Source organism: Fusarium falciforme, chromosome 4 (assembly GCF_026873545.1).
Source record: "Fusarium falciforme chromosome 4, complete sequence".
Lineage (NCBI taxonomy): Eukaryota > Fungi > Ascomycota > Sordariomycetes > Hypocreales > Nectriaceae > Fusarium > Fusarium falciforme.
In genome coordinates this window covers 1,288,149-1,301,871 of record NC_070547.1, presented here as the reverse complement: position 1 = coordinate 1,301,871, position 13,723 = coordinate 1,288,149, and the positions used below count along the sequence as shown (strand labels likewise).

Below are 13,723 nucleotides of genomic sequence, written 5' to 3'. Positions count from 1 at the left end.
GTGATGCTCAAGTCTGTTCGCTGTCGTCGGCCAAGCACGGATGAGACGGTTGCGTGACGTGATTCTAGTTCTTGGCCCATGTAATCCGATCCAATCCGTATTCTCTCTTGCAGACAGACTGGTACACAGTCACAGACATACGCATGCGCTCGACTCGTGTTCTGTCGTTCTTCTTGTTGTTGCTTTTTTGCACGTCAAAAATTCAGGCACAACGTCAAATCTCGTCTCAATCTGAATGGTTCCTTAGTTGGCTGCCGTTATAGACAGGGTCGGGCTCAGCTCTACCGATCTACAACTACGAGATTCCCATTTCAGGCCATATACACGCTCCCCCAACGTAGCATCCGTTAAGATTGCGGCTCTTGCTTGCTTTTTGCCAACCTAATTGCCGGTGTCGCGACCGTCGTCTCAAACCTCCGTGTCCGTCGCGCAACGCCAAGTCCGCTCGCCAAGTTCCCAAACTCCACACAGCCGAGACCGCCCCAGGGAGAAATCTTGATCTCTTGACAGAGGCAAAGACAATGCCCCCCCGTGGTGGCTTTGTCCTCGCCGTTGGAACCCAAACACCCCCATCTTGATCGACTCGCAGATTTTTATTCTGCTGCCTTCTTCAATTGATTGTGAATGTTGCAGAGGGTATCCCAGCAGCAGCGGACGACATTCCCAATTCATCTACAGCACGGGAGACCCGAACGGCACTGCCAACGGTTGCCATAGAGCTGCATCGTGATCCCGGGGGCATTCATTCGTATCATGATGCTTCAGGAAGAAGATTTGCATCACCGTCCTATTGCCCTACACCCCCTTCCCAACCCGCACACCCACCCGGTACGCCGGTAACTCGAGGGAAGGGGCCTGTCTGGAAATGACCGTCATCTCATGACGGCCTATGAAGACGCAGTGCAACATGGAAAAGCCATCTCGGTTGACAGACATCTGCTTCCCCCCCTGTTCACCTGGATAAGACGTCAACTTCCCCCATCCCTGCCCCCAGTATGTACGTAGCCCTTCAAGCACGCAGATCCAATCCGTAACCGCTGAATTATGTCTTCTTCGTGCCTGAGATGGACTCTTTCTTGTCTTGCGCGTCTACAACATCAAACCCCTGTCAGGCTGAGTCTGCAAGCTTCCGGCGCGCTTCCCTAGCCGGCGCAACGGCGATCCCGATGCGGCTTGTGGACCAGGGTAGGTTTTTTTGCTGGAGTAGTGATGCAAGTGTGCTTGAACAACAACACCAGATAGTAAACACGTATGTAGCTAATATCACATCTGCTTTGGGGCGCAAGCTTCTGCCAGGACGGAGATGGATTCCAAATTTGCGAATTGCGAATTCCGCAGCAACTCTTGGCTCTTGACAAGCATTAACACGTGGATAGATCAAGATGAGGGTCGTCTTGCGCCATCTCCGAAGCCCTCGCTTCTCCAACCAACGACAACAGACCCGGGGAAGGGAAAAAAAAGTCTGAAGCGAAAAGCACGGCCGGAATTGCGCGCCCAGGCGTGGAGAAGCAGGGGATACGTATCAAAAAACTCCAGGTCAAGGGTAGCGGCGTTGGCGTTCACGTTGACTGTTGCGACTCTGAAAGATAAAAAAGATGCAGAAGATGGCTGAAATTTTCCGATAGCCTCCCCGCCCACGGCACGAAGATCATCCAAAATAGGTTAGCACGACGGGCAAGCCGAGAGCTGAATAGGGCTCTACGACATGGTCTCTAGCCAATGGGGAGCTCTAGAGTGAGACTCAGCCGCCGGCGAAAAGCGGGGTGGGGAAGAGCTAGGGCCATGTGTGGGGCACTCCCGTGGCTTGATCCAGCAGAAGGAAGCTCGGGCCATGTCCCAAAGCAAGTGTGGCTGTGTGGCTTGTGACCGTTTTCGATATTCTGGGTCCGACTTGGAGGGAACGCTTTCCCCATTGTTGATGTGTTTGGGTTACTCGGAACCGTGTGGTTGGGACCTCGAGGGCCGAAAATGGATCAAGCAGTCAAATATCATCCAGGATGTTGGGACCAGAGTTGGACATGTAAGTGCCTTCCCCAGATAATACTGAGCCACGTATACACACACTCTCACTGTCTCTCTCTAAGTCACAAATCTCCACCAACACCTTCACATATCATCTCAAACCCAAATACTTACCCTTCATCTCTTACTTCCCCGTCTCATCTCCGGGCTCCCTCAAAGCCAAGACCTTCGAGCACATACCAGCCATCCTCGAATCTAGCACCAAACTAGAAACCTCCTCCGTGCCCAATGCCACGCGGGCCTCCATCCTGAATAAGGTAGCCCTGCACCGGCACCAATGCAGCCACGCGTGCCCACCAACAGAACAACACCAACACCAGCGCAACGACCCCCAGATTCGCGACCTGACCTCAGCTTTGAGGCCATGCACACGCCCTATGAGGCGGGCTGTTCTCATGTAGGTCCTCACCCCCTTGTGGCCCGCCTTACCCGCCAATCTGGCACGCTGCGGGAGCCAAGTTCTCAACGCATGGTGTCATCCCTGAGGCTCTTTATCTCCTCCACGTCCCCATCTGAGTCAAGATCCGCCCCTGTGGCATGCTGAATCGGACCTGACCGGCATTGCGTCAAATATCTTGTCCTCCTCTCAGCGTCTCGGAGTGTCTCATCTCTCTGCGTCTCCCTGCAGAATCATCACATCATGCGATTCAACCCTCGTGGCCAGAGTGGCTGTCCAGTTTGACCGCCCATCCCACGCCCTGCATCGTCTTCTGTTCCCAAGTGCCCGTTTCCTTTAGTTCCCGGCTTCCTTCTGACCCGCGGCTGTGGTCCCCGGAACCCGTGCTGCGGTGTCATGTACTTGGACCCAACTTGATCAACACTAAGACACTGCATCTAGAAGCACACATGCCCCCTTTTGTCCAAGTGTCTGATGACGTGCCGAACGCTGCAAGGGACACACGGCTCAGCCCCGTCCAGTCTGGGGATGATATGTTGCTTCGTCATTATTGGTCCAGTGTGCTGACTCCATCACACGACTCGTCTCATCATCATGATTCTCAGATTGGGTATCAATTCTGACATGGACTTGCTGATCTTGATTCGTATCGATAATAAGTAGTTTCGTACAGGTAGACTAAATATACCCCAAGAGTCTTTTTCGCCGTGCTGTGTTTTCTCATCTTCTCATGCTGGGCTTCAAGTAGTAAACAGACGCCCTCCAAAATGGTGTAGAACAAATGGCTCACATCCAACTCGAAATGTAGCCTGACAGGTTTCAAGCGTTGGTCATACTGACATCCTCATCAGATCCGGTTTCCTTCCTCATCTGATAAGCCATCATCCCCCACACTAGCTTCAGAGCTTCCAGCCGTTGCTTGATATCAAACAGGTCGTACCAGGGGCTCCTCCACGCCTCCACCTTACCCCAGCTGCGCTTGGACGGGTCTAGCTCGCGAGCTCCATCCAGAGCCTCAAGCAGGCGGTTGGGTACCCTCACTCGAAGGATAGAGACATGGTGAAACAGTGAGCTCACCACAAAGATGTCGTCGTAGTCTGCGCCCTGTCTTCGGCCGATAGCCTCATACTGGGCCTTCTTATCCCAGGTCGAAGATGGAGGTCGCACCATGCGATAGTTGTCATAGATACTCATGTTCTTGCGAGGCTTCTTGGAGACGGGCAAGCCATTCTCATCACTGGGCTTGACGTCTTTGTCACCCTGAACCGAGTCCTTCTCGATCTCACGTCCAATGGGTCCTCCGGGACCGCCTCCCCAGCGCTTTTCAGTCGTCCACCATTGTCCATCTCCGAACCGCTTCTCCGTTTTGCCTTCGCGTGCGCGGTGTTGCGCCGTGATCAGCGCGGCCACGATTTCTCGCGCAAGGTCCAGAGACTGGGCGGTTTCGGGGTCCGGCACGGTAAAGTCGGTGGTCCCTCTAGCACTGACACTGGCTACTGGTCCATGAACAACACCTGCACGGGCAGCTTCACGGGTGGTTGGGCTCTGGAACACAAAAAGACAGCCAGAGGGGCAGTAGGTCTTGCGAGAAGGTGTTCCTTCAGGCGAGCTCAGGTGAAGACGTGGCTCGGTTCGCGATGGCGAGACGTTGCAACCAAAGTCATAGGCAACAAGCTTGACGAATGCCGTCATAAGGTTGTTGCGGTAGTCAGGGGGCATACTAGAGCCAGCGCTGGTCCGGTAATAGGAGGGCCCGGTATCCTCCTTGGGGGTCACTTGTTTCGCATCACCCGAGCTCGCCCCTCCGTCAGTGACCTCCGGGGAGGCTTCAGGAGACAGCGGCAGTGCAGGAGGCTGGGTAGGGTCGTCCCAAAAGGAGGTGAAGGCCTCAAGACAGCGGAAGAACTCGTATGCATTTCCCAGGCGAGCCTGCTGCTTTCCCTTGGGCACAGGTAGTCTCCGCACAGTTCGAAAAGCGTCTTCGTTGATGCTCGACAGCTCCTTTTTGCGCTCAAGATAAACCTGACACCCAGGAGAGAGGTTGCCGTTCCTGATGGGCCTGCGAGTAGATGCATTCTTGTCCCGAGCCTCATCGAGAGAGAGTCTATCCCACTCATCAAAATCGGGGATATACGAAGGGTCAGGCACCAGGTCGGTGGGTTTCGCATCGAGATTCAGGTTAAGACCAATGGCGGAAAAGCCATGGGCGCCGAGAGCGGCAGTTGTTCGACCCGTGTTCTGAAGCAGAGAAGAGAGAGCCGAGGCGGCGTCGACGGGGTCGTCATCGTGGGCGAAAGGCTGAAAGCGAGGGAGAGTGACGGGCGTAGGAGGTGGAACGTCCTTTGGATCTATCTTATTCTTTGACGGGATACCGGCTGACACGAGTTTAGCCAGGGTCTATCAAGGTGGAGGCACAAGGTAAAGAAAGTGTGGGGGAGGGGCAGACGACAAAACAGGGCGAAGCTTGGTGGAGGTGAAGTGAGGGGGAATGCGGTGTTTTGAGGGCATGGCATGGTCAAGAGAATCGTGGCGAGGTGAAAATCGCAAGAATTGGGGAAATGTCAAAGGAGAGAGGATCAATGAGCAAGAGGAAGCTATTCACTGCTTACCAAAGGAGGCGAAGTTGCCAAACATGGCTGCGGATGAAAGTAGTGGCGCTGCTAACGATGTAAGGTACCGCAGCAGCAGATGCTAAGCAAGCACAATGAACGACGTCGGCGTCAGTGAGAGACGGGGCCACGGCCAAGCCAAGGTACCACGAGGCACAACGAGACACACAGTGGTCGGAGACTACTCGTCAGGAGCTGGAGCTATGGGGAGGGAGGCTTAGACGTGTAGAGGGCCTCAAGGTGCGCCAGACAGAGCTCGTTCGTTGATTGATGCGTGGGAGGGAGAGAGAGTCAAGCGGGGGAAGAGGTCAGGTTGGAGCACGACGTGCAGCAGCCCGCGAAGTGATGGGGCAGCGATAAGACGGTGTAGATAGCAGTATTCGACAGGTAAAGATACAGAGACTATGCCTGCAGAAAGGACAAGGGGAACGGCCGTCCCACGATTCCAAACAGACACAAAGTGATGCCAGAAGCTCAATCGAACAACGGCATTGAGTGGATGGATGAGATGGGAGGGAGGGGGAGCTCTCAAGTTCGCTCGGTCGTTCTGTGGCGGTCGGTCAAGTCGGTCCACGCGGGAGCAGCCGCGGGGTTGGGAGGAGAGACAGCAAAGACAAGGCAAGGCAAGCGAGCAACCAACAGAGTCGTAGCGGAGACGGGCGAGTCAAGGATGGAGCTCTTGATTGATTGATGGTTGATGAGTGGATGGATGGAGGTGATGGAGTGATGGAGTGGAGGCCATGATGTGCAAGGTACCTGAAGCCACGCCGCTTTTAGGTAGCGGACCTCCACTATCACAGACAAGCGTCGCTGTCTGGTGAGCTCTAATTGGGTGACGGTCCGTTGCATAAATCCAGGGTTCACAAGTCGACATGGATAGCTTCACATTTACAACACCTATGTACACTTGAAGTCTTTTCTCGTTTGCAACTTCAATTGAGCTTTCAACTGTAATCATAGATAGAAACCGTTTGAAGGTGGCTGCATATAGGTAGGGGAATATGCAAACACCCGATGGTGTCACGTGAATCCGGTCCGGGTGTTGCGTTAACTAAACGGCCTTACATAGAAATGGAGAGAAGACCAAGACCACACAAAAGAGAAGATTATCTCTTCTCAGCTTTTCCTCGAGACTATTTCACAGTCGCCCCAATCTTCCCTTATCAGCATACCAAAAATCTCTCGTCCTCCCACAGATCCAAGCAGAAGCCATGGGTCAACAGTTGTCGGTCCATCGTTTCCGCTTTCTCTCCTTCGACAAAGGCCTGTCTCTACTCTTGATGGAAACCTTCCACCCTTTCCAAGAGGTACCCGCAGGCGCCGCCCTCCCGAAGCTTCAGCCGACTTGCTAGATCGCCTCCCAGCCGAGCTTCTCCATCTGACCCTCACGCATCTCGATATCCGGAGCTTGATCGACTTCAGGCTCACCAACAGAAGAGCCGCCGAGATGGTCGACTACCTCCCCCAATTCAGAGCCGTTTCCGCACATGCGCGAAATGCATTGCGAGGTATCCTTGCCATTGGAACTGGCCGCTGGATAACATGCGCGACTCTCTACGAGAAAATCTGCACATCCAAGTGCGACTGTTGTGGTGGCCAGGGCGGATACCTCTACCTCGTCACTTGCAAACGAGTCTGTTTCCGGTGCTTGTCGTTGAGCAGATTCTATCACTCACTACCCTTAGGCACGGCTGCCTCTGCCTTTAACTTGGACGTGTCTATACTGTGTACACCTCCCCATATGACGGCTCTTCCAGGCACCTATGCACCAAACGAAACGATTACTGAACCCCTTGTACTGGTTGACTTCGACTCTGCCGCAGCTGCCGGCATCCGAGTTCATGGGGGCCGTAAAAACCTGGTTCATCATAAAGCCCTCCGTTGCCGAGACCATCTTGTGCTATTGGGTCTCGGTCGCGGCTTCGTTGCCGAGGGCGCCAGGTCAGTGGCATTTGCGGCCGCCTCTCGCGTTCCGTGGTTCAACAAGAAGACCCGGAAATTCGAAAACCTGTCATTCTGCGATGATTACCTGCAGCATCCGGAGCGGCCCGACGGGAAACCACGGTCCAGTTGGCGATTACAGTACACAGGGGAGTCTCTTGCGGACCATCGGAAGACCTGCAGATTCCAAGGACTCAGGCTTCGGTCTGGAACTCTTATACAGAGACGCTAGGTCAAGGATGTAAGTGGATGTCTCAAGAGAGCTGTAAGCAGGTGGACTAATACTCGGAGAAGGGAAGTACCGTTTACTTGATTTTAATACGGTCCCTTGGAGTTTGGAATGGCTGGGCTGGTATTGCGACATGCGAGGCAAGGGGATGGATGTCCAAAGCAAGGCGTTAAGGTGGTCTACCTAGGCAGATCTCTCCTGATCTCGAGGAGAATGAAATTGGATTCCGACTTGTGAACTGTAAGCCATGCTGCTTGGTTTGAATTGATTATGTCTAGGTATGAACAACTTTGCGAGGATTGCTTTACCAGCATGAACAGAGTGCTGCCGACAAGTGGCAAATGTCTTTCACTCCACTCACATGCACAAGCCATGTAACTTTCGGAAAATTGACTACTATGTCTAATCTAGTTATCTATCTAGCTTGTAGTCATTTACTTGGCAACAAGTTTCGCTATGATTCATGGCGGCATCGCCTCGAATACACTCGCACTCACCTACCCTAGATCTCCCATGATGCCGTGATGTGCGGTTGTTGCAAAGTTCATGGATGGGAACCTGTTAAGTAACAGAGCTCAATATCTAACCAAATAATTGAACCAATGATTTATGCCAGCGATCAAGTGTTACGGGATGCATTGGTACTGCTTGGTTGCTTGGTCAGGGGTGTATCACGACTTGCTTAAAACAGACCAGGCACCCGCCCCGTAAAGAAATGCGCGGCAATCTGGGAAAATTGTTGCAATGATGGCTTAAGAAACTGTATGGCATCAAAGTTTAAGGTGCCAAAAGCAAGAGATGCTGGATGCTGGAGCTCGAAAGGAGGGGATCGGTAGAGAGAGGGCAGAAGAAAGGGGGGAACAACCCACATAGCTTGCAGGCCAAATAGAGCCCTCGCATCTCAAAAAGGCCAGAAATACTCCGAATAGGGCCCACAGCGGAAGAAAGTACGAATGACACCCTGGAGACAAGTGGTGGTGTTGACGTTGCATGCTGCAAAGTTGGGCCAACATCCCTCGGTCCCTCGGCTTGATGTTGAGCCTGAACACAACCCTCGTGATTTTAAGGCTACAAAAACGATTTTTAGATTTGATCACGATGGATCAATACTTCTCCTCCGTGATTGATGTATGCCTTTTGGTACGGTTTCAGAAACGTGAAGTGTCAGAAGTACATCCCGTTCATCAGATGCTGCGTTAATCTGCACCACAATGGATATAGGGACAGAATAGGGGCACTAGTTGTGTACAAGACGGAAAAATTATTGTGATCAGCGAGGATACGGTATTCCGAGAATGTGATAGATTGACCAATGCCAAGTTGAACTGCTTCATGTGCGCCCCGTGTATCGCTCACTCAACTTACACTCGGCTCTCAGTTATTACCACACACTTCGGGAAACGAGGTCAAAGTGCTCGCCCCCAATGGTAAATCACTCATCTTACGCCATCCTCGATGAGATGGAAACACTGATGACGTACTCAAACAGCATGTTTTAGAGAAACTTGTCACAGGTGTTGGATAATTCGTCAACTTGGCTGACATGGACTTGGCCCACCCTACAACACCAATTGCGTTTGCCAAGTCAGTTTCAGTGCCATCTCGAATTCATGCACTCCCATGCCTCATCACGTGGAACTAAGACCGAGGCGAGAAGCGCAAAAGTTTGCGTTTCGTTAATCGTACGCAGGATGGCCGTGGTTAACAACAGATTTAAGTTTAGCTGGTGAGTTGTGGCGACATGTGGACCGGGATGGCAGGGGGGACCAGGCTAGGAACAAGGGTGAAGCCGGAGGGGGACACTCGAGCGGATGAACTGATGTGAGCCAGGATGCAGGGAGGAGCATGATGGAGAGGGGAGGGGCAGTGGCATAAGGATTCAATGCAAGATGGATGAAGTCTTATGAAGGTTAATCAATCTGGCGGGAGCGAGGCAGAGATGAGGATCTTGATGGCTGTTGATAATAGGCTGAGCCGATATGGTCTAAGAGGAGGATTTCTTGGGACATCAAGATGAATCACGAGTAATTTCGGGCGAGGACGGAAGTGAGTGAATGTCTTAGAAGATGATAAAGAAGCACAACTGTTTATGTTGTTGATGCCAATGCCGGCCAAGCTCCCAAAGAGGAGTGCTTTTCAGGTACGGCATGCAGGTACGCGACAAGCGAGATGGGAGACGAGATTTTTTCCACCTGAACTGCCCGTCATCACTCTGTTCTAGTGCGCGGAAGAAAAAGAAGACCGTGATTTGTTTCGTGGGATATTTTTCCGTCTGTCGTTCTAGCGGGTCTATCTTTGGTGTTTCTCAGGACCACCAACCATTATGCCCATGGGTTTAAGCCTCCATCCCCAGCTTGGCAGGTACGTACCTCCTGCCTACCGTAAGTACGCAGCTAGAGCGTGTCAGTCGTCTCAGGTGGCTGACGGCAGCGCCTCCCAAGAAGGAAAAGGCGGGCACAAACAGAGAAGGCACCAATAACGGTTGCCCCACTCTGCAGGTGCCTACGGTAGGCGCTGGGTCTCTCCCTCAGGTTCTGGTCGGGTCTTCACTCTCTCTTTTTTTCCATCAACAACAACTTTGGGCGTATAAGGGGCCAACCATCATCACCGTAACCGTTCCCGGTCGCATCACCGAGGCCATACGTACATATTCAGCTGTGGCGCGTAGAAAGAAGAAATGCGAGAGACGGACAGAGACAGCGGGTTCTCCTCTGATATCGTCCACCGTCGCAGATATCGACATGGTCGTCATACATGTTTCCCCTCAGCAGCAGCAGCTACAGCTTCGCCTCGCCTCCTCCGTGACAAACATGACCACGTTCTGGCTTCCGTCCCAGAACTCTGGGACCGCTAACCTAGCTCCTCAAGGCATGGCCCCTCGGCTACTAGTCCCAAGCAAGCATGGGCGACAACGTGGGGACGGCATCGTGCTTCAGATCTGTCGCAGGACAGGGAACTACCCCTTGCCTCTCACCAAAGCTCCCCTTGCTTGTCGACCCCTGCTCCACGCCACCCGGAGAGCTTTTCTGTGGTAGCTCCCGTCCGGCTTGTCGCCCGATGCCGCCTCTCGTTCTACTTGGAGTCAGGTAAAACGCTGGAATGGCATAGCCCCCCCTTTGGGTTGCGTTGTTCGTTGTTTAGGGTGCCATCCCCCCTCTAGTCGACCTCAGCGACGTTTCACTCTCTCATTCTCTCTCTTTGTCTGTCTCTCCCTCTGTTTGTGTTTCTTCTCCGTGTCTCTGTCTCTCCTTGTATCTTTGTTTTGCGTTCTCTCTCTACAATTTCTCTTGCTGTCTCTCACTCACCCAGTCTTTCCTTGTTACGGCTCTCACTCTCTCGTCGAGCCGTCATCGTACCTATTCTCTCTCATTCGCATCGAAACTCGACAGGTGACAGGATCATCCACCTATATGAAGATCTAAAGAGCGAGGTGGCCATCGAGGCCCTATGTCAATTTTTGCTCATCCTGCAACTGTCCAGCTTCGTTTCGTGCTAGACTAAGCTTCTGGCACTTTCTCACACTCCGCGACTGGCATCGCGAATATTCTTTCTGGTCGATCATGTTAGGCCTCCGGGCTGGAACTGTGTTGAACTTCATCCTTGGAAGGCAGTATGCCGGCATACCACAACAGATCGACGTTACCGAAACCGCTTCACTTGTCGAAAGGGCCCCGGTGGTCATCACCGAGACCGTCATGGAGTCCTTGACCGTTGTTGTCCCAAAGACAACAACCGTACAGGTTACTTATCATGTTCCAATTAATGCATCGACGAGCGCCACGGCCGACCCGAGCGTCACCCTGCCATTTGCTTCAACAGCGATACTTAACGCCACATCCTCCACTTCTGATCCCGCGCAGGATACCCCTCTCTTCGCCATCAATCCATCGTTGATCCTCTCCGAGAGTCAGGAGAGTGTGCCAGTTCACACTACTGCGGTTGAAGGAGATTTGCCCGGGACGAGTGACGCGAACGAGACGGCGGCCCCTATTGAGACCGCAACCACCGAGGAGGCTTCTGCTGAGCCCACTGCTGAGCCAACCTCCGAGCCAACTTCCGAGCCAACTTCTGAACAGGCTTCTGAACCGATTCCTGAAGTGACTTCCGAAGCGGCACCCACGGAGACACCGGAAGAGGCTCGGTTGGTGAGCGGACAGGACTCTACCTCATCCGAGGTCCTCCTCTTCGACACCGCGTCGTTGACTTTCACGGGCCCTCCTGGCCGATCCACAACTCTTCAGACTAGATCGGGGACTACGACTGCCGCCTCTGTTCCCGGATCGACTCAATCTTCTGATGGGTTTACCCCTGATGACAGTGAGACGGGTATCACTGACCCCCGACCATCGTACACTACGGCAACCCTGCCTGGTGGTCTCATCACGACTATTGGACTCGACGCGACGGCTGGCAATGATCAAGCCTCAGAGACCGGCGGTGCTGACGTTATCAGCAAGGAGTCCAATGACACTGCTACCACGCCCGTCGTTGTGGGCAGTGTTGTCGGATCTGTGATGGGATTGTCCATGCTGGTGTTCCTCTTCTGGTTCTTGAGACGACGTACAACGAGACGCCGCAGGAGCACACTTTTGACTCCTCTCGGCATCCCCCCGGGCGCGCCTGGTGGCATGGGTGGCGAGAAGTACGAGATTGACAACAACTCTCTGGGCCCTACCCCTCGATCCACCAAGCTTGCGGCCGCTGTGACGGCAAACGCAAAGAAGTTTGGACATAAAATCAGGCTGTCAATGAACGGTTCTCCCGGTGTCAACATGAACCGAGGAAACTCGCAGTTCCTCGACTCTAACCCGTCCCACAGCCGAAGCGCATCCGTGGGACCCTACCCCAGCAGCCGAGGAGACTCGTCCCAGGGACACCAAGGATGGTGGTCGCGACTTATCCTTGAGTCTAGCGCCGAGAACCTTGAGGCCCAAGAGATTTCGGAGAAGGAGCGTGGGACGACACGAACACCGAGCCCGAACCCCTTTTCGGATGCCAACACCATGGCTGCCGTTCCTCCAGCCAACCCCTTTGCTAGTGCTCGAGACTCTCTGATGCCTTCTCCGTTGGCTCCTGGACGTTCGCCGCCTCAGCGACCACCTCGCCCGGACGATCCATTCTCGGATTCGAACTCGGTTGCGCCTCTTGCTCCTACCCACCTGCCACCGGCCACATATGTGACGGATGTGCGGAGATCCAGGGGCCCTTCGATGGCGCGCAACCTTACACCTCCTGGGCCAAATGGGTCACCCAACCTCGAGCTTCCCACCTCCCGCGAGGCGTGGCGCGACAACATCCACTCGAACCCCTTCGACTTGGAGCTTGATGGACGACATGTGCCCAGCGTCAGCAACATTCATCCCCTGCCGCCGCGGTACACAGCTGCCAGCTCCTTCTACGGCACGCAAAAACGGGCTACAACACACTCTCGCGCCGAGAGCTTCACCTCGCGATACACCAGCGGAGTGAGCATGCTCGACGAGTGGCCTGTTCCGCCTACCGACTCGAGATATAGCGGAGCGGGCTACCCGCCCTACCGACATTCTCGGGGCGAGAGCGACAGCGTCCTGGGCCGCCAAAGCGTGGGCCAGGCAATCTAAGCCTTGGCTGAGCATGCCACATCATGCGGGGCGAGTTTTCATTTCGTTGTTGTCTCGACGCGGGGATAAGCGTGACGGTTCTCGGAGGGTGTCACTCGCCCGCTGCATAGAAAAGAAAAAGTTGGGGAAGATACCTATTTAGATGGATACCAAAACAGGGTTGATATTTGGCATTGGATGTCAGCGTTTGTGCTTACGATACCACAGAACTACGTTTTCTTTTTTGTCTAGAACAAGGCACATTTGTACATGTTGCTATGGAAGGAAGTGACGAAGTCCATTAGAAGAACTTTGTGTGCATTGCTATGCCCCGTCGAGAATTTAATGATAGAGCGTATTAATGCAGATGTTTGTGCCCCGAATTGGGTCTGTGCATACTTTGGTGATTGTCAAGTGTTTCGAATTGATTGGCTTGGTAGTGTTGATCAAGATCTGGTAGTGTTGTATCGGTTTCCAGGTAAGCTGTTCCCATCACATGGAGCCAGCTCTTGTATTCATATATGGATGCCTGTCTAAACCGTCATCCCATCTCCCAATGGCCGACACATGGGCATGTACAGTGAAGACGGGTACGTGGCCTTCTCCTGAGATATGGCCCATTTGGTAAAAGCAAGCCATGGGGGAAGACGAGAATATCAACATGGGTTATCATAATGGCTCTATATATAGAGGGGATCCTTGACCAAGTGCCCTAGGAATCTAGACCAGTCGAATCCAGGGGCGAGAGTCATTAATACCTATAGTCGTTATTGCCAAGTCATAAATGGAGAGGTTAGTTGGAATTGAGAAGTGTGTGGTCATAGAATGGACAGGTTTCTTGACATGGAATGAAAAGAATTCTCGGCAGATGCTTAGACACTGGCAAGCAAAGTTGCCAATAACCCCCAGTTCTTTAACTTTAATTATCCTTGACTCACCTTTACGT

At 53.2% G+C, this 13,723-nt stretch overlaps 2 protein-coding genes across 2 annotated transcripts; one reads left to right on the top strand and one right to left on the bottom strand.

Moving 5' to 3' along the window:
- Positions 1–3,238: 3,238 nt before the first annotated feature.
- On the bottom strand, positions 3,239–5,053 carry NCS54_00515400 (Hypothetical protein; the record flags this gene model as incomplete). The annotated part of the gene is made up of 2 exons (XM_053150669.1): positions 3,239–4,794; positions 5,029–5,053. 2 exons carry the CDS (start codon positions 5,051–5,053, stop codon positions 3,239–3,241), a joined length of 1,581 nt encoding a protein of 526 aa, XP_053006644.1.
- A 5,705-nt stretch (positions 5,054–10,758) lies between these two features.
- Positions 10,759–12,798, top strand: NCS54_00515300 (Hypothetical protein; the record flags this gene model as incomplete). Its single annotated transcript, XM_053150668.1, has 1 exon — positions 10,759–12,798. The coding sequence occupies one exon, from the start codon at positions 10,759–10,761 to the stop codon at positions 12,796–12,798; it is 2,040 nt and encodes a 679-aa protein (XP_053006643.1).
- Positions 12,799–13,723: the final 925 nt, after the last annotated feature.